Genomic DNA, 20,524 nt, shown 5'->3' on the forward strand with positions numbered 1-20,524 from the left:
CCACTTGAATATTCTGAAAATTCAATTTTATTGAATTTCTTAAGTTTTATTTTGGATCATGGATGTACAGGGCCGCTTATGAAACATCCATTTGTAGCAGCTGGGACTACACAAATCTGTTTCATGTTGAGTTTTGAAAAGAATGAGGTTCAACCTTATTGTTTGTGCAGCTGATAATGGAAACAGACTTGTTAGTCTCCATTGATATCTCAGAAAGAATAAGAATATAACCACTTGTTGGACATAAGTGTTCTCAAAATGAAGTTAAAGTTGTTGAATTAGGTAAATGTAAGGAGTAATATATAGCTAACCCACCTGTGAACTAGATACCAGATAACAGTTGGGTAATGATGAGTGATAAACCAGCAGTTATCAACATGATTCTGATAACTTTTATTTAATGCAGCTCTTTGCCTTTGGTTTATATCTATTCTTCCCAGACAGTTTTACTGAACCCTTTGTATGCTAGCGCTGCCTGACATAGCATCCTCATCATCATCATGGTTACAGTCTCGATGAAAGGGGGGGGGGCAATGGGGGAGGGGACTGGGTTGAAAGTGAACCAAGTAGTTTAGTTTTTGTGTCCAGGCTCTGTCTCTGGTGACTCTTCAGCACTACTTAAGTTAAAATTTCATATGATCACACTAAAGGTAACATCTTTGTCCAGTGTACTTAAAGTTACAATAGACTACTTAAGCACATAAAATATTATTATAAAGCATATCATGTAGCACACAACTTCATTAAGGTCTGTAGTCAAAATGTTGACACATTTCTTTCTGTTTTGTTATTTTAACATGTTAATGTTTGTTATTAGTTGTATATATATATATTAATTCACTAATTATATCTTGTCATTATATTAACATTTTGACCTTACTATTCTAGTTTCATAATGTTATAATATGGATCTACAACAAAGATATAGTACCACATATAGTTCAATATATCTTTAACTGTTGAACATATTGTAATATCAGTTTAATAGGTCATTCATTCATATTGTTTCCACAGTTTAGCAGCTAAATATTATTGCTAAAACATATCAGAAGTATCTTACCAGATGTTATAACCCTACAAATTAGGCCTTACTTGATAATTCATCTTCATATTTTTGGGATATTTAGTCAGTATTCCGCACAATTGTTAGGTAAATTTTCTGTGAAAATACTCCTGTTTTTATGATTGTTGGTAAAGTAGAAATGATTTGACAAATCCCAGAGGATGAAATAGTTTCTAGAAATATTCCGTAAAAGTTTTGTCAATGTAAACTTGTTTAGTCTTTATCTGGTTACATTCAGTTGAGAACAACAAAAGGTAACTTTGTTGTAATTCCTGGCTCCTCATGTTATGTTTCTCCTCTGCACATTAACTATCGTACTGTAGGTTACCTGTGGTAATAGTTATGCCCACTCCCCCCCCCCCCCGCCCACTTCTTTAGTAGACGATTGATGATACTGTGATATTGAAGGAGATCATCATTATATTGGTTTACTTTAGATGATTCAATAACAGTTCATTGCTTCATAAGAGTGAGCATGGATATTCATGTATTATCTTTCCTGTATTCACACTTTATTGGCAATGTGGAAGCCAGGGAGGGGGAAACATGGAAGCAGGTTTTGGTTCACACATCCCAATCCCTGTTCCCTCATCTCCCCTTCTTCCTCCCTCCCCCTCTCTCCCCAATTTAAATGAACTCATCTGTCTGGTACAACTCGGGTCCCACGAAAAGTCTCCGATTATCATCAGTAATGTTTAGTTTACTCGTGTAGATTCTCCATACACATAAATGCCCTGGAATGTGCACTGTTAGCCTATCAGTGGATGTAACCAATATATACCAAGTTGTGAGTGTATAGTTCTTTGTGCACAAAAGATTCATGTTTATATGTTAACACTTGATATAAACGTTATGTTGTTGTCCTGAAGAAGTGTTAAAGTGTTACTATTAAATCAATGAATGATAGACAACTTGAGCATTGTCTAGTATGGAAATAAACACTCAGAATATTCATTTTATAATTACTTTATGATAATTATTCAAATTGTCACACCAAGAGGATGGCATTCATTCTCCATCAAAGCATTGTCTGTGATTATAAAACTGTTTTTTTCTTGGCGATTTTCCCTTCACACAGCCTGCTGCGATGGAATCGGCTCCTAGCATCAACTTCTTCCGTCTCTTCAGAGTTATGAGGCTGGTGAAGCTACTAAGTAGAGGAGAGGGTATACGGACATTACTTTGGACTTTCATAAAGTCTTTTCAGGTAACTTGTCAAAACTCCCTCACAAATAAATCAGCCATAAAATAAAAGAGTTTTGATGTTGAAAGGGTTAGATAACTCTATAGCAAAACACTGGTACAAACATAATAGAAGTTTATGTCATGATTTTTTTTTTTGTGGAAATAAATTTATTTTCCGTAAACATTTTAATCAAGCAATCCTATCTAACCTAGGCTGACAACAATTTTATAGCATTTGTATCTCCTCTTACTCTAGCTAAGTTGTGAGAAAAACTAGGGATGGAGTTGATTGTTATTGTCTTTAATTAATGAAACTAATGATATCTCAATTATGTTACCTATAAATGCAGGCAGTGGGAAGACTTACTTAATAATAGCATCCATATAATATATTCAGAATATTGCAGTTTTATTGAGCAAATCTTGTAGGAAGTGGACAAAAATCTTGAGATAAAAAATGATATTTCATAAACATGGCTGATTTAGAGGGACCTGTTAAATGGCACACACAACGATCTTCAATGAATTAGTAAATTTTGTAAATTCACAGCGCGTACTCCCTCACCTCATATAACATAGGTTATATGAGGTGAGTACGTCGCTCGTTAATTCACAAACCGGTTAAGGTTTGGGGAATTCACAGCGCGTACTCCCTCACCTCATATAACCTATGTTATATGAGGTGAGTACGTCGCTCGTTAATTCACAAACCGGTTAAGGTTTGGGGAATTCACAGCGCGTACTCCCTCACCTCATATAACCTATGTTATATGAGGTGAGTACGTCGCTCGTTAATTCACAAACCGGTTAAGGTTTGGGGAATTCACAGCGCGTACTCCCTCACCTCATATAACCTATGTTATATGAGGTGAGTACGTCGCTCGTTAATTCACAAACCGGTTAAGGTTTGGGGAATTCACAGCGCGTACTCCCTCACCTCATATAACCTATGTTATATGAGGTGAGTACGTCGCTCGTTAATTCACAAACCGGTTAAGGTTTGGGGAGTATATGGGCAACAAAAAGCTGACTCAGAAATAACAATCAAATCTGACAAGCCATACTTTTTTTCCTTTTTTCTCCCTCTTGTTTTTTTTAATTCTATGAAAAGTCATGTCATATGAAGTAAATTTCAATAAACAAAAACTTAAAAAATTATTAAATCAGACAATTTAAAGAAGCATCATTTCATGATTTCAAAAGTCTATGCAAACTGCCTTACTAATTTACGCTATAAATGTGAAAACAATACGAACATTCACCTATATAGCCTTGAAGTTATGAACACCATGCATGCAAATAAATATTTCAAAACTTTCAACAACAACAACAACAACAAAACCATTAATGTTTGTTTTTAGCTTTTGAAAATTTGTAGCCATTCTAGCATCTCTAGTCATTTTTATGCCATTTTATGATTTCCCATTAAAAATCAAATTAATGACAAGTTTTCTCATTTTGCTTTCTTTTGTTTCAACAGGCCCTGCCTTATGTTGCCTTGTTAATTGTAATGTTATTTTTCATCTATGCTGTAATTGGAATGCAGGTTTGTTTAAAACAATTATGAATTAATTAATTAATGCCTTTAGAATTGTAACTTGACTTTCACATCTTTGAGGGGACCTCTCCAACTCAGTTTTTCCATATTTTTATGTCATTTGAAATTTGATTATAAACATGTGCAATACATCGCCAAGTATTCATTGCTGTTGGATATTACAAATTGTGTATATTTTATGACATAATATGTATTGATTACATATCTATTTATAACATCTAGCCATTGGTTACATGTGGATTATTGTTTCAATACATCTGGTAGTTATCAAATGCTTGCTAGCAATGTTGATATGAATTTGTATCGGTTCCATTCATCCAGTTAATATTACGTATCTGTATTACCTGTCTCTGTTGGTTACAGGTTTTTGGTAAGATACAAGTTTCTCATGATGGACCAATCAATCGCAACAACAACTTCCAGACATTTCCTGCTGCCTTGCTGGTGCTCTTCAGGTACAATTTAAAGATGAAGTTAGTTTATGGTCTCAAATAAAATTGATCTATGCCTTCTAGGTGCATAGTAATGCTTTGAAGATGAAGATCATTTTGTTGCCAAAATCTTTGTAGTTCTTCAGCTCAATAGTTTCATAATTATCAAATCAACAAGGAAAATTGGTTATCTGGATCAATTAATTTAAATTATTTAGCAAATGATGAGCAGAACAGTTATATTAAGTGAATCTTGAAGAAGAAAAATATATATATTGGCTATCAAAAAAAAAAAAAAAAGGCTTGAAACCATCGATATAAGAAGTAGAAGATGAAGATTAGTTTCTTGCCAAATTCTTTGTAGTTCTTCAGCTCAAAAGTTTCGTAATTCTCTGATAATCAAGGAAAATTGGTATCTAGATCAAGTATTCATTTGAGATTAGATACTTTGTGCACATAGCCTTACAAAAGGAACTGTTTGAGAAAATTCTTCTATAAACAATTAATTTAAAATATTTAGCAAATAATGAGCAGAAAAGTTGTATGAAGCGAATCTTGAAAAAAAATAAATATCAACTATAAAAAAAAAGGATTGAAACCAATGGTCTTAGAAGTAGGATTTAAACCTGTGAGTTCTGAAGAGATGATTATTAAAGTGCACTCAGCCTGAATGGTTCATACAGTTTAGTGAATGAAACAGTAGTACAGTACTGCTGCTATTCATGAGGGAGTTGACATGAGGGGTGATCAAAGAAAAGTAATTCTCACAATGTTGAAATGTCCAATATTGTATCCATGTGTTAACCCCTCCCATATTAGTTATTATATGTTGTGTCCCCTGCGAGATGGAAATTGCACTGTAAGCAATTTTATTATGAGGGTAAGCCACTCATTCTACATCTCTGCACCCAAGGTATGTCCTACTTCCTCTTCTCCTTACACACCCATTAATCCCTACTTTCCCCTCTACCACTCCCCCACCCCCTTCCTGGTTGATCTAAACTGTCTGAATATAAAAGATCTTCAGTATTGCCCCAAAATATTGGTAGAAATTTAGTCAAATATTATTGGTCACTCAATAATGACAAACTTTAGGGAGCATTTTACTTGCATCATAAGGGAATTTGGTCTTCTCTTAGACATTTATTTGAGCCCTCCTTCTGCTATGTTTATGAATAATTTGGAGAGGCAGAAAGCTACAGCAGAGTACTTTTAATGTGGGATCAATACTGATGACCTTTAAAAGTTTGATATGTGTCACTACTTTTGTCTTTTTTCTTCTCTCTCTCTCTGTAGGTCAGCCACTGGTGAAGCATGGCAACAAGTCATGTTAGAGTGTATTAACAATGCCAATGGATCAGACTTTGCATACATCTATTTCATTTCATTTTACTCCATATGCTCCTTCCTGGTGAGTCCACATAAAGTTTCTTTCTATAATGTCCCCCCACCCCCCTCCTCTTCTCCTTACCATCCTCCCCATCCATAAATAATCCAATCATTGAAGAGACTTTTCAGCAGAAGAAATATCAACTCAAAATTAATATATGTATCCAACAAGCAAATTCATCCTATAAACAATACTAATTCAATTAATTTGTTAATCTGTTTGGTCTGAGCACTGCCATCATCTTGATGTGTGTGTGTATTCATATATTGAGAGAAAGGAAAAGGATTTAATAAATATTGCACTTCTGTTTTCTCCTTTTGCATGTAATAAAGGCACAATAAGATAACATTAGCATGTAATTAGGTAAATATCATTTGTATATATATGTACACACCAGCCTCTGTTCTATTATAATTCTGTAAAAGTTTTTACTCGCTGGAAATGAATGAATGAATGAATGATTGAATCAGTCAATCAATCAATCAATATATATATATATATATATATATATATATATATATATATATATATATATACATATACATATACATATACATATATATATATATATATATATATATATATATATATATATATATATATATATATATACATATATATATCATTGCAATTCCCATTTCAGTTTGACTAATGGTTCTTGCAGACCACTGCTTCTTTGTTTTCATTGTTGTATAACTTTAAGGTACATTTTTTGGATGAAAGATCATTGTTATCTTCCATGTTTTTACTTTTTTTTCATCATCAGATCATAAATCTGTTTGTTGCTGTCATTATGGATAACTTTGATTATCTTACGAGAGATTGGTCCATTCTAGGACCCCATCATCTAGAAGAGTTTGTACGTCAGTGGTCTGAATTTGATCCAGAGGCAACGTAAGAAATTATTCCGTACCTCTTATAATTTGCCTGCTGTGCATATTTACTTTTACTTTGGGACAAACCCCTGATTAGTAATGGCTCAGTGGGAAAATGCCAAGTTTGCTTAAAACTACCCACAGAAATGTCCAAGAAACCCTCTATTTTATACTTGTAACCAGCTTTGTAGATGTTCTACTTATACCTTATATGAACAATACCTGAAAGAAAAAAAACATTTTGTGAGAAACTGATTTATGACTGGTTTATTTATATTTCCATTCCTTAAAAGAAAATTATTCTCTTTTACAATGAGGCTGAAAGAGACATGTCTGTCTTGTTCTTTTGCCTTTTCTTTGATAGTTTAAAGCAACTTGTTGCATTGTTTGGTTCAATTGCCATTTTTCCAAACCGACCAAGTATTTACTCAGTAAATCAAATTTGCTCACATTAAGACTACCTCCTAAATTTCTTTACCCAAACTGTAGGTTAATGAATGAGCAAGTATTGTATTTGATTCATACCTGGACATTGTGTAGCATCCAGACACTTTCCAAACTTAGAAGCATATGGAACATTTTCAAAGTTAATTCACTCGTTGAAATGGTTGAAATGACCAAACAAGCTAAATGACCTACTTTTGATGTGGGATTTTAGATAACTGTATAAACATTGACAAAAGTCATCCCAAGAAGCTGCTTTATAATTTTCTTATATTTTTATCTTTGTAAATATGAGACGTTACCTGCATGTTGTAATATTTAACATTATATTTATATTCTCATTTTCAGGGGTCGAATCAAGCATCTCGACGTTGTTACGCTATTACGTAATATATCACCCCCATTAGGCTTTGGAAAGTTGTGTCCTCATAGAATTGCTTGTAAGGTAAGTAGAAATAACATTTTAACTCTTTCAGTTTCAGCCATGGAGTTACCTTCATGCTTCTGATACTGAAATTGTGACTAATGTGATGAGATATGAAAGGAGGAAAAAGGGGGGGCGGGGGGAGAGTGAGGGAGGGAGGGAGGGGAATACTGCTTTGGATAGTCAGCTACAGTCTGTAATATGTACAATTGTTGTTACAGCACACTGGTTGTAATCATTCTTTTGTGTCTCCTGTCACATAAGTACATCGTTAGCAAAGACAATTAATATTATTATTCAGTTTCATTGATATCAATACTGTACAGATTTTCATGGAATAACTCATGAACGTTGTTTATTACTTTTAATATGCAACTATCACAACTTACTGTGTGTAACCGTTTTCTTTAATTTTATGTTATCTTCAGAAACTTGTCTCCATGAACATGCCTTTGAATAGTGACGGTACTGTGATGTTCAATGCAACGTTATTTGCCCTCATTAGGACATCGCTAAGAATCAAAACAGAAGGTGAGTTTCTTTTGGATGGATATATTAACTGTGATCATAAGCAATGCAGGGGAATTGCACTCTAATGCTGAATTCAATTTACAGCAAGAAACTGGACTCTCTGAATCTGATAGAAATATAAAATATAAAATTTTGATTCTTTAATTTCCGATGTTGTATGTATGTATGTATTTTAGATCCTCCTTCAAGCAGGAACTTGCAAAGAAGCCATCATTGGCTTATCAAAGCCGCAAGCTGATCGAAGTCAGTCTCTTAGATTCATATTAAACGTCCATGATTATGAATTTTCAATTGTCAACAACTCTGTAACTGGACGACATGCATTAATCTTGGAGTGACTTGAACTCGTGACCTTATGATTGAAAGGCACCGGAGTAACCACTGAGCTAACACTCCTTATGTTATTTAAAATTCCCTTGTTTCTGGTTGTTCCACAGGCAATATAGATCAAGCCAATGATGAACTACGAACAGTTATCAAGAAGATCTGGAAGAGAACCAGTCCAAAGCTTCTAGATCAGGTCGTGCCTCCTCCAGGAGGTCTGTATTTACTTCTCAGACTACTTCAAACACCTGTTCCTTTTCACTCATAATGGAGTCCATCCCAACATTGTCACATTCATTTTTCTACTAAATTAGTTTTAATTATTGTTTGTTTCATACTCTCTTATCCATCATTAATTATCATATTTACTGCCTAATATATTTATGTCAATTGTAATGTGTTAGTATAACTGGAGGTTTTTCTTTCCAAGTTAGAGAAAAAAATATATACATATTTTTTTTAATTAATAAATACAAATAAAATGGAATCTATCCCTCTCTGTTGGACAAGTTCTTTGACCTTTTCTAGACGAGGGTCTCATGTATGTCAACAAACCATGAAACAAGATAAATTACTATTATACTTCTTACACAAGATATGGTGAAGCCAAGGAACATGAACTCTGGGTTGATTGTTGGCTGATGATGGTTTAGCTAATCTGATTAATTATTTGTCAAAGATTGGAACCATTTCTAATTTAGTTTTTACCGGATAGATATTTAATCATGCAAATTTTTTTTTTTAAATATATGGATAGATAAATTTATAGAGATATGATACTGATTCTTCTCAGAAGGGACCCCAATTAAATCAAAATGAATTATGGTCCTTGATTAATCTCTGTTAACTTTACAAAACAGTTCTAATTACAACAATGATTCGACAATCTATGTTGCTTCCAAGTCATATATTTAGTGTGAAAGCATTCTGTTGAAGTCTCTATTGTAACCTCATATAGAAAAACCAAGGCTAGGATGTTAATTCTGTCTTACTTGAAAATGACAGTTTCACCCAATTCATGCCTATCAGCAAAAAGCTAATCAAAATGATAATCTATTTTTCATCCTCCAGATAATGATGATGTGACGGTGGGCAAGTTCTATGCAACGTACTTGATTCAAGATTACTTCCGTCGGTTTAAACAAAGGAAAAGAGAACGTCAGGGTCAGACAAATGCCTCGTTTGCTCTTCAGGTAAGACCTTCGTCAAGTAGAGGACTTGCCTTTCTTTTGTAAATACTTGGTTTTACTTCAAAAGGTCAAATTCCAAAACGGATATTAGATAGAGCGTCTTCGTCGACGAGCAGTGAAGTAGCGATTGATTGCTAAGCCTAGAGTCTTTGTATCATTTGTTTCTGTATAAAACATAATTATCATGGGCCGACTGAAAGATTTCATCCTTTGACATATTGTGTATTTCCATGGAAAGCTTCAAGAAATCTTCAATTTTTTTTAAGCTCAGACTAGGTGATGTTCGTAGTTTAATGAGAGGATTGAATGATAAATACGATATCTTTTCTTATCTTTCAGGCTGGTCTTAGAACACTTCATGACATGGGACCACAGATCAAAAGAGCTATCTCTGGTAACCTTGAAGGAATGGATGAGAACGAACTGTTTGAACAAGAAGAACCTAACCACAGGGTAAGTGTACTAAGACACTGTGTTGATGAAGGTAAGATGCTGAGGGGCTTGCAGCTTCCTGCAGCCAGACTGCATAGGACACATTAATTTCTGTGCTGTGCTGTTTCACACAATATTCATTGCAGTTTAACAAAATAGTCACTGCTGGTCTCCTGAGATCATGTCTTTTATTTGATATATAATGATTCAGCCTTGCTGAAGGGGATTTTGCAGTTACCGCAGCTGTTCTTGTTGACATGCATGGTGACTAAAGTAACAATATAACCATAGGTACATTCAACTTTATATAACACTTAACATGCAGCTTTCTATATAGCAGTTTTTAATCTTACAATGCTCTATCTGAAATATCTGGTTTGTGTGCGTGTGTTGGGGGGGGGGGGTGTATAATGTTTATGAGTGGAATTACATTTCTTTGTCTAAAGCAATTGATTGCATGGCTTGAACCTTTACCAATCTCAGTGAGTAATATTAAGGTTTGGTAACATTTCTGGGAGTAGTTGTTGCTCAAGTGCATAAAGCTGCCATGAATAATGAAATCAATCAATGCATGAATTAATCAATGAATCAATCAGTCACTCCCTCAGTATGTCAATCAATTAATCAAGCAGTGAAACATTAGGCGTATATATGTGTATTTATTTTATTTATATGTTTCATTGTTACCTGTAATTTAATTTCTTTGTTTTTACAGAGAAGTCATTCACTGTTTGGTACGGTATTGAACATCTATCACAACAGACGACAGTCTGCTCCACATCAAAGCGACACTCCATACTCCCCACAGAAGTATCCCATACCTCCATACCAATCACAGAATATCACCGTTTCACCCAACAACCACCGCAAGCTTTCACCAGCAAACTCTCTCAACAATTATCAACCTACCCCAAGAAGTACCTCTCCTTACAACTTTTCTCCTCATGGGTCTTTTCGTAATAGAAGGGGGAACCCTCGAAACGCCCTTCAAGTGTCCTCTCCCCATTCACCTGGGTTTTCCCCCGTCAACTCGGTCCATGCACCTCTCTTACAGAGAACTCCTAATTCACATGGGTAAGTGGGCTTATCAAAGTTCCATTTTTTAATCATCTTGATGCTTCAGTTTTTAGCTTTTGATTCTGTACAACACTCTAAGTGCTTTGAAAATCTGTCTTTGATCTGGCTTTGATATCAAGTAAATAATAGAAGCAAAATGATGACAATTTGATGCACAAACACAGTGCATATTTGTTGTAGATAATTATGACAACTGTATTATAATAATAATATAATAAATGAGACTTATATAGCGCCAAATCAGTAGACAACAGCCACTGCTCAAAGCGCTTTACAAAGAAAGCAAATTAATTTACAAAAGAACAAGTGAAAAAATGGGTCTTAAGTAAACTATTGAAAGTAGAAAGTTTACAGCATGTTCGAATGTGATCTGGTAACTTGTTCCATAGATAAGAGCCAGAGTATTCAAAGTCTCTGTACCCATAGGTCTTCAAGCGTGGTTTAGGAACAGTTAAATACAGGTTGTTGGAGGAACAAAGTGTGCGAGTTGGAATATACGGCAAGAGTAGTTGTTTGTACAGTATCACCATGTGTGTTTACTATACTGTGACTGTTCTTGCTGCTTTTGTTATATATTATACCTTTAAATAGTGATTAAGTTTATAATCTCTCTTTTTCTTAAATCCCATTCTCAGGATGGGCCATCGAGGTGACATGAATCACCAACACCAGTCACTCCTGGAAAGGGTGGAGGACCTCAGTCCGAGGTCTTTAAGCCCCATCGATGGATTAGAGGAGGACATCTCGTCAGGAGGAGAATACCACCCAGAGCCTTACGTTGACCCTTACAGGGAACCCTATAGGGACTACAGCAGGTAGGAATTAACCAACTACTTAATCCCTCTCACAAACACCCTTCTCTCCTCTTCTCTCTATTCTCCCACATACCCCTTCATCGCTGTACGAATGTTCTTATGATCTTCCCATTATCTTGACCTCATGCCAAGCAAGTCACTATACCAGTCATACATCAGACCAGGTTAGCATGATAATTACATGTCAGCCCCTAGTCAATGTAATATATCTTCAGCAGTAGAATGTACTTTTGTTTACAGGAGAATGTAAAGCTTGACAGGATTCCTGTCACATTCAGGGGCAACTCGTTTGTCGAACCATTCATTTACCTCCTCCCCCATTCCTCTAGTATTCCCACACCCCTACCCTTCTCCTCCTTTCATGACTCACCCACCTCCTTCCTTGGTTTAAAAACCAACCTATATTCCTGTCAAAAATACTCATACTTAATTGTACCAAATGATATTGCATGAAAGTTTAATCAAGTTTGTTTTTGCATCATTGAACTAAGATATATATATGTCAATGGTTTAAAAGGGCTACACGTTTGATCACCACTCATAAGCAATTGCATGTATAAAATGAATAAATTAATCATGTATAACTCAAGAAACAATTGCATGTTAATTGCATTGCTGCTTTAATTAATATTGAAGAAAGACACATAGAATACAACATGGATCTGTTTCCTAATTCAACTACTGCATGCCCCCAACCACATTAACCTGTTTAGGTTCAAAGACGTGTGGCTTGTTTTAACATGATCTACCACTAAAAATTTAACCCAATATATATGTTTAATTTTGAATTTATTATTCTGTTTTTCTACGATTTATGTGTCAACATTTGTTTGCTTATTAACACAAAACTAATTGCAAGCCCTTCTCTTAACCCCAAAAAAGAAGAGAAAAGAATAGAATTTCATATACGTTTCGTCTAAATCTATTTGGGTTTTCAATAATTCTCTGCTGTTTGCTAGTTTGCAGTCGTTTTGCCTTCTTATGAATGTTAAACAATAGCATTGCCGTTGACGATCCTCTCAGAAATGTGTTCTGCTGTCATGAAAAAGCTAGTTCTGTCGTATACTTTCGTTCAAAGTTTTGTGTGAACTCATAAACATGCTGTGATTTGTAGAGGGATAGTTTGTTTTTGCCTCTGGTCTTTTTTTCCTTTCTTTTTTTGCTTGAAGTCTCTGCATCGTTGTCATTTCGAGACAGTCGTTTTGTTTTTGAGGGGAGAAAACATTTTTCTAACCAATTTCTGTTTGTGTCTGAATATTTTGATTATGTGACTTTTCTATGAGATTTTATGAACTTAATACATTTTTCCTCCTTTTTAATGTTCCGTTTGTGGTGTTTTGTTTTCTTTGCACTTTCTGCATCGAGTCTTTTTCTTGAGAATTATTTTCTGCAACTTGGAGTGAGCTTGTGGCTTGATTTGCCTGTTTTGTCAATTAGGTAATGTCCGAAGAAGAGTTTCGTATTATTATCTTCCATTATTTTCTACACATTTTCCTACCTTGTGATTTAAATACAGATGCTTTATTATTCTTAATGTATGTGAAGGGTTAGTTTAAGTAAAGCTGGGGAGAAACACACAAAGTCACCATATATAAACATTATGATAAACAAGGAATTGTGAGGAAATATTTATTCTGTTAATATATATATATATATATATATAGATTTTTTGGGTGGTTAAGTCACTGTTGTTGTGATTGAGCAACAAGTTAACCATCCTAAGTTTTCCACCAAAGTGTATTATTTTTTTTTGTGGAAATATCAGTTATTAGTCATGCATGTGCGATGCAACAAGCTGTGTAGACCGTTCACCTGCCGGGAAAAGGACTAGGGCTTGTAAAATTGTTGAACTGCAAAGCATCCGTGCAGCTGCATCAACATATATGTAGCTTGGAGGATTCCAGGATTTTAAAAACTGAGGCGGTGTGGCCATAGGGATGGTGAATCGCATGTACAGGTGTTTTTCTCCACCAGAAAATGTTAAAACTTTAGACATCAAATGGTGCTTTTTGAAGCATCTGTAAATTATTAGGTCATAGATAGGTCTAAAGGCAGGGTTTTGATGAAAACTACTTTTGACTTTTGTGTAAAGTTGAAAATGGAGGATGAGGGGGAGGGGAGAGGGGTGAGGCTTCATAAATGCTTGAATCAGGCTTAAAGGACAGGTTAATCTGGAGGGAAGCACAGTGAGATATTTGGTAGACAGTGGACTAGATTGTAAATATTGGAATTGGAATTGCAGTTGTCATCTAAAGAGAATATTACCACATTGCAAGTGATAGTGTAAAGAAGAGGGTGAAGCTATTACATGGTTAAGCGAGGGAATGGTGTGGGCAGACAGGAAGCCCACATTAAGAACATTTTACTAAAAATTTTACAACTTTATTAGTAAAGTCCTCATTGAGGGAGAGGACTTTACAAATAAAGTTGTACAGTTTTTAGTAAAAATTTATTAAAGTTGATGTATACCTCCCACCTTTATTAAACCCTAAAGTTGAAATATGATATTTTTTTCTGTAGTTTATAAAGTCCAACTGAGAAACAGGGGTAATTTTAAGTCATGTAATACATTTAATGGTCTGCATTAGGTTATACATAACGTTTGAATGTACTCCCATATTTATTTATTTCTTAGTTTACAGATTAACAGTTCAGTAGTCAAACCCAGACTTTTTGTTTTATTGTGCAAACCTGTCACATTGCAGTCAGTGTGTTCAAATTCTTTGTCATATTTATACCTACTTTGTTACCTTTTTATTAAACACAGTTGAAAATACTTCCGTTAACATACAGAAAGCCATTTTGTTTAGAAAGTATTTACTGTGCAAGTGGATTTGAGTTTTAGCTACGAGAACAGAGATGGTGTGTAAATGTTATTATTTGGTGAAAAATTATAGCACGTAACACACATTAGAATTATTTTACAGCAATATTAATTCTAAAATTCCTGAATCTGTAACTGCACTTACATGTCTCCTCACTAATACAGCAACCCATTATCCACTTTAGCCTAGCTTGATCTGGTAATATCTCTCAACCCTCTGTCTTTTCACTCTGGTTTTCTCCGTTTCCTTTGAGTGGATCCTCTGTTGTAGTATCTATGTAAATTGTAGACAACTGGAAAAGACCTTTCAAGAGAAAAGGCCTATATTTTGGCCACAAAAAAGAACTATCATTCTGGTTTTCTCCATTTTCTTTGAGTGGATCCCCTGTTGTAGTATTTATGTAAATTGTAGACAACAGGAAAAGACCTTTCAAGAGAAAAGGTCTAATTTTGGCCCCAAAAAAAGAGCTATCATTCTGGTTTTCTCCATTTTCTTTGAGTGGAACCTCTGTTGTAGTATCTATGTAAATTGTAGACAACAGGAAAAGACCTTTGCAAGAGAAAAGGCATAATATTTGGCCCCCCTAAAAAATGCTATCTGTTTATGTGCTAGATATTCCCCTTCTTGTAACAATGTCTGCAATATCTGAACAGAGATGCAAACAGTCATATATGTCTGAACAATGCCATTTCTCTTTATCGCAAGCAAATGAATTACACCCAAAACAAGACTGAGTATTTATTAGAAAAATAATGTCTTTGATTAATTGTGTTACAAAGTTTTCTTGTTTTTTTTTGTTTTTATTTACACAAAGCCTCCCAGCTGCTATGTCTAATGACATGTGGAGACTATACTGGTATGTTGACTATTAAATGTCAAAATCTAACAAGCTAACCTAATGCTAGTTCACTTTTTAAAATCGACCTTGTTAACCCACAACTATATGTAGAAGTTTTATACAAGCAGTCTTGTTTATATATATAGAGTGCACCATGAACTTTTGCTAAATTCTTATTTTCATATCATGTACAAACATTTTTAACTGATTTTGAAATGAAGCTTTGACTAGTTTAATATTGTTATGGGGTATTAGTATCCAAAGTTTACCAAAGTTAACACAAAAGATTTTTCTTAATATAAGAAATCGCGATAAGAAATCGCATTTGATTCAGATTAATATACTGAATTGAAACTGAAACGATAAAAGTAATATATCAATACTGGAATTAAGTGGCTGAAAGTTGTGAGCTGAAAAAGATCACGTGTTACCTTACTTGCTTGAAGTTTAAAAAAGCTTGGAAACTTATTTCTAATTTGTGTTGTTAAATTAAATTAATTTCCATTCAGTATGGAGCGTCAGATGCTAAAAGGTGCAAAAGGAGAGATATTTTAACCAAAAGGTGGCCATGTTAGCTCGTCCTACTTTTCTAGTGTTCAACACTATATAGTGAACCAAGTACAAGTCTGTTGTAATGGATATTGTGAAATATCTTTGGAATAACATATCAATCACCCATCATTGCCCCTAATTCCACCCCATTAATAGTGAATGGTCCCACCATATCTTGAATCCCTTCTCATCTTATCTTACAGACTGTTTACTAAACTTATATTTTCAACCCCTGCCCCCTGAAAGCAAAGAAGATTAATGTCATATTTTGCCATAAGAATAGCCGATTATCTGTCTCTAAGTTTACTTTAATAAACTGTGCCTTTAACGTCACTTATATTCAACCTTAACTTCTTCTGACAATATTCCTTGTTTTCCCTTTTGAGAAGTACTAAAATTGTTGCCATTTATCGCAACCAGGAAATGATACCTATCTTCTGTTTTTTTGTTTTTTTTTTCCCCGCCCACTCTGTGTTTACGTTTTTCGTAACTGATCGGTCATTTGTATCGGGGGCCTCTTCTTTTCCCCTTCAAGGTCTTCCAGTTCTATAAAATTATCTCCTTGTGGAAAAATATAGCTCTCGGATTCTGTTTTTTTAACACGATTCTGCCAACAACTTTGAATCTCCATCTCGTCGCATGTTTTACTTCATCATTTAAAGTAAAGCTGCCCTCTATTGAGTTAACTGAGTCGTCGTCGTCCTCTTGCCTCTCTCCATCCATCAGATTCAAATGTCAATTTCGTTTTCAGAGCAAACCTTTTACAGACTTCATTAGTGAAGGTCTGTTCGTCTGTGGGAATGTTTCTGTAATAGTTCCATGTCAATAACAGAAGCTTTCGATAACTGTTTGGTCGGACATTTGCGGTAGGAATTTCCGATAGTCGTGTTTGTTAAATATATCATCATGTCAGGTAAGAATTAATTAGTTTTTTTGGTAGCATATTTCATGGTCCATTAACTTCCATTCTGAGTTTTTTTATGAACACGGAGGAAAGAAAGATTGAGCTTAATGTTGGTAGCAGAAGGTGGGAGTAAATTTATTTGTTAAAATTTTGATATGGTAAACACAATGTATTCAGTCTTCTGTAATGTATGTCTTTTGTCATCTCATATCGCAAAAGTTTACATTTACTCGTTTTATAGTGGCTTAACGTAGAGGATAGAAAGATTGAGCTTAATGTTGGTTAGCAGAAGGTGGGAGTAAATTTATCCATAAAAAGTTTGATATGGTAAACACAATGTATTCAGTCTTCAGTAATATAAGTCTTTTGTCATTTCATTTAGCAAAAGTTTACGTTTACTCGTTTCATAGTGGCTTAACATTTTTTGCATCATATCATGAATTTTTTTTTCATATTGGTATATTTGTCACATATGACAGACAGAATTACACATTTTAAAAATGTACGAAATTAATGTTTTCTCCAATTTATTTTAACTAAAGCTTCACTAGCATAGGTATAATAAAACTGTATCATTGTGGGACTTTTAAGAATTGGACATTATTGAAAATTTCCCAACAGCCTGTTTGTTATGTTTCTTTTAATGTTTATGTTGTTTTTTCATTTACATAATTGATTAAACATTCATAGGTCATGCAGTCATAGGAAACCTAATCTCTAAAGGAATCGTATTTAATATGACTTTAAACATGTATCAAAAATACTTTCTATATATAACCCTAAAACACAATCATATATATGTAGTCCTGTTATTGACCCATATGCAATATATCATTGGTGATATGTGTTTTATTTAATATTGTCACATGGTTAGGCTATTTTCCTTTTCTTTACATTAATTAGGATAAGGATTTGAACACAACTATCAATTTTGTCCCCTCATTCCTCTCCCCCCCCCCACCCATCCCATGATCTGCATCTGCAGTAGAATTATCAACCGTAAGCATGCTACTTGGCTTCTTCAATAACAGTGTAAACTTTAAACTCCATACAACAAAAGGAGATGTGGAAGAAGGGAAGGGGGGTGGGATTTAAAAATTCTCTGTAGAAACATGTTCTTAGTGGCTGTAAAACATATTAGAAAACGCGGACATATTTAAATGTCACGTACCTAGAATTACAACTCACGTATGACCCAATTCAGGCTACTAGTAGTATAAGCATATTTTTCTAGTACACTTAATGTCAGCTTGCCATTTAAACATTCTACATGATCATAAACAATAAATAGATGACATGACATTTTCAACATTAGGTTTGCTCTATTATAATTTAAAGGCACTTTATTGTCTGTGGCATCCTATTCTGAGTTGTAGTTATTTATACATGATGTATAGGTAGACCTAATTAATTTATCCATGGGCTACATATACCATTATATCAGTATAAATACCCTAGGGGATAAGTTCTTTGTGACATTTACTTCATATATTTCATAGACTTGTCATAACATATTCTGGAACCTATATTGCTTTCATCTTTTGCCAATTTAATATAATTTCTATTTCCCCAGTGGTATGTGTATGCAGTTAATTTTTTGAATGTGTAACACAACAAAGGTAATACAGCAGAGGTCTGCAAACGTTTAGGCCCTATGAACCAAGATCTTCCATGAGGGGCGAGCCATGACTCACCAGACCTCCCTCCTCCCCACCCCCATCACCATCCACCCTCCGAACTGATGCTCAAATTGCATGAAAGCTAGCAGTGACTATGCATTTGATGTTAAGAAACTACAAAATTAATCCATCTCCTTTGGCAAGCTCTGAAAACTGTAGATAAATTGCACAAAAGTTGGGTAACATCCAGCGCTTCACCAAAATGTTTTCATGACCTGCTGTAGGATTGGGTCCCATAGTTTGGTGCGGAACATCATACTACATGATACTATATAACTGACTGAAAGATACTCTAACTTGGTATACTGAAAATATATGCTACAATTGTGTGTTAACAGATCTACAGTGACATAAACCTATATACTTTGTCACTTTAAGTTTAGGAGTCAGTGATGGTGCATTAAGGAGTATTGAAATTGGAGGGGGAGGGGAGGGGGTGGTGGCTGTAACCATTACTGATGATTAGCCTGTGAGAGGGGGACCCATGTCCAATTCATATGAAGTAGCATTGGTATGCCTTAATTGCAATTTAGTGCTATCTCATTTTACATTATGGATAGGAAGGGGAAGGGAGCAGGAATTACCTCTCCTTGCCCCTTCCCTCTCCCCCACATACACTTCACTCAATTCCCACAATGACCTGAAAAACATTGTTTTACATGGATACTTGACATGTTTCAATGGGTCAGCTGTAGATATGAAGTTGCAATATCGTTTTAGCACAAAATTTAACTATAGGTTATTGTTTTTTCTGTGTGTTAATCACATAAAAGTATCCACTGTAGTGTTGAAATTAATGTGAATTGTGCACAATATCTCAAGTTCCAACTCTGAGTCACCTGGGTGTGAGGCTGCATGCTTTAATATTTGAAAAGCTCTTTTACTTCCAACATGTTTGACTTCAGAATAGCAGCAAGCATCAGTCAATACTTAGTTTAGTCTCTCATGGTATTGTACTTTCACCTTTCCGTTCTTGTGATTTTACAATATATTCTGAATGTCTTATAAATTAACCTTAAACTTGCTTTCTCTTAAAATTTTACCAAACTATAATGAATCGTTCGCACTTCTTGAGATCTCAGGGAAATGATCAGAAATTCCATTTTAAATTTGTTCTTTATTTAATTTAGCAGGATGCGGTGGAGATCATTATCAGAATTTGTTGAGCATTGTAGATTCCAGAATGTCTGTGTCATGTGTTCTGTGGCATTGTGAATTAAATTTAACACTCATACAAGCAGAAAAAAAGATGACTTCATATTTCTACCCTTCAAAATAAAAAAATAATTTTTATGGTGAGATTGTAAAGAGTCAGGTAAAAAAATAAAAAGGCTTTAGTTTGAGAAGGTTTGAAAAATAAAGGGGGGAGAAAAAGGGTAAATATTGAATATTTATACTTTGACAAAGCCAGAGTGATCCCTTTTTGCAGAGATCAACGAAAATCCATGCTCAGAGTCAGCAGTAGGGAGCAGAAGATCACTGCTGCAAGCTAGGATGATAAATCGAGTCGGATGGGAGTAGGTCTATTTTGAAACTATAGATATAGTTGCTCATAAAATTGAAGGAGAAAAATCAAATTTAACCAAAAAAATCAGTTCCGGTAAATTTACATACAGGGAGCTAACAAAAGGCCTAGTTTAACAATTTTTTCGGAGGAAACAAAAATTACAGCTATAAGGTCATTCATTTGGTTTGCTATAAATTGTAAAATCTAGTTAGACAAAATTTGATCTGTAACTTTTATAGGTGTCAGGTAGAATAGGAAAAGCTTTTGGTTGGAAATATCTGGGTTTTCTTTTCTTTTCCAAACATTTGTATGCTTTAATCCTGTCTGTGTAAATACTTCAGTGCTGTTTAATGGGACATTTATTAGGTCACCCCTACAGACATTTCATTGGAAATATAACCTCTTCTATCTTAAGACATAAGATATCTCGGTGCACTCAGCTTGTTGATACTAAATGTTGTGTACTCTGAAACCAACGTG

The 20,524-nt window shown here is 34.6% G+C and overlaps 1 protein-coding gene across 8 annotated transcripts in view; it reads left to right on the forward strand.

Annotated features, from left to right (window-relative positions):
- LOC139962086 (voltage-dependent L-type calcium channel subunit alpha-1D-like) overlaps positions 1–20,524 on the forward strand; it is a 226,109-nt gene that overhangs the window by 179,965 nt on the left and 25,620 nt on the right. For all 8 annotated transcript variants that reach the window (XM_071961947.1, XM_071961945.1, XM_071961949.1 and 5 more), the window contains 12 exons: positions 2,142–2,270; positions 3,729–3,794; positions 4,170–4,261; positions 5,534–5,648; positions 6,394–6,521; positions 7,295–7,391; positions 7,799–7,901; positions 8,339–8,440; positions 9,297–9,418; positions 9,755–9,868; positions 10,563–10,921; positions 11,560–11,739. In XM_071961947.1, the coding sequence (XP_071818048.1) occupies positions 2,142–2,270; positions 3,729–3,794; positions 4,170–4,261; positions 5,534–5,648; positions 6,394–6,521; positions 7,295–7,391; positions 7,799–7,901; positions 8,339–8,440; positions 9,297–9,418; positions 9,755–9,868; positions 10,563–10,921; positions 11,560–11,739 (1,607 nt within the window). The remainder of the gene's footprint in view (positions 1–2,141; positions 2,271–3,728; positions 3,795–4,169; positions 4,262–5,533; positions 5,649–6,393; positions 6,522–7,294; positions 7,392–7,798; positions 7,902–8,338; positions 8,441–9,296; positions 9,419–9,754; positions 9,869–10,562; positions 10,922–11,559; positions 11,740–20,524) is intronic.

This window comes from Apostichopus japonicus, chromosome 20, assembly GCF_037975245.1.
Source record: "Apostichopus japonicus isolate 1M-3 chromosome 20, ASM3797524v1, whole genome shotgun sequence".
NCBI lineage: Eukaryota > Metazoa > Echinodermata > Holothuroidea > Aspidochirotida > Stichopodidae > Apostichopus > Apostichopus japonicus.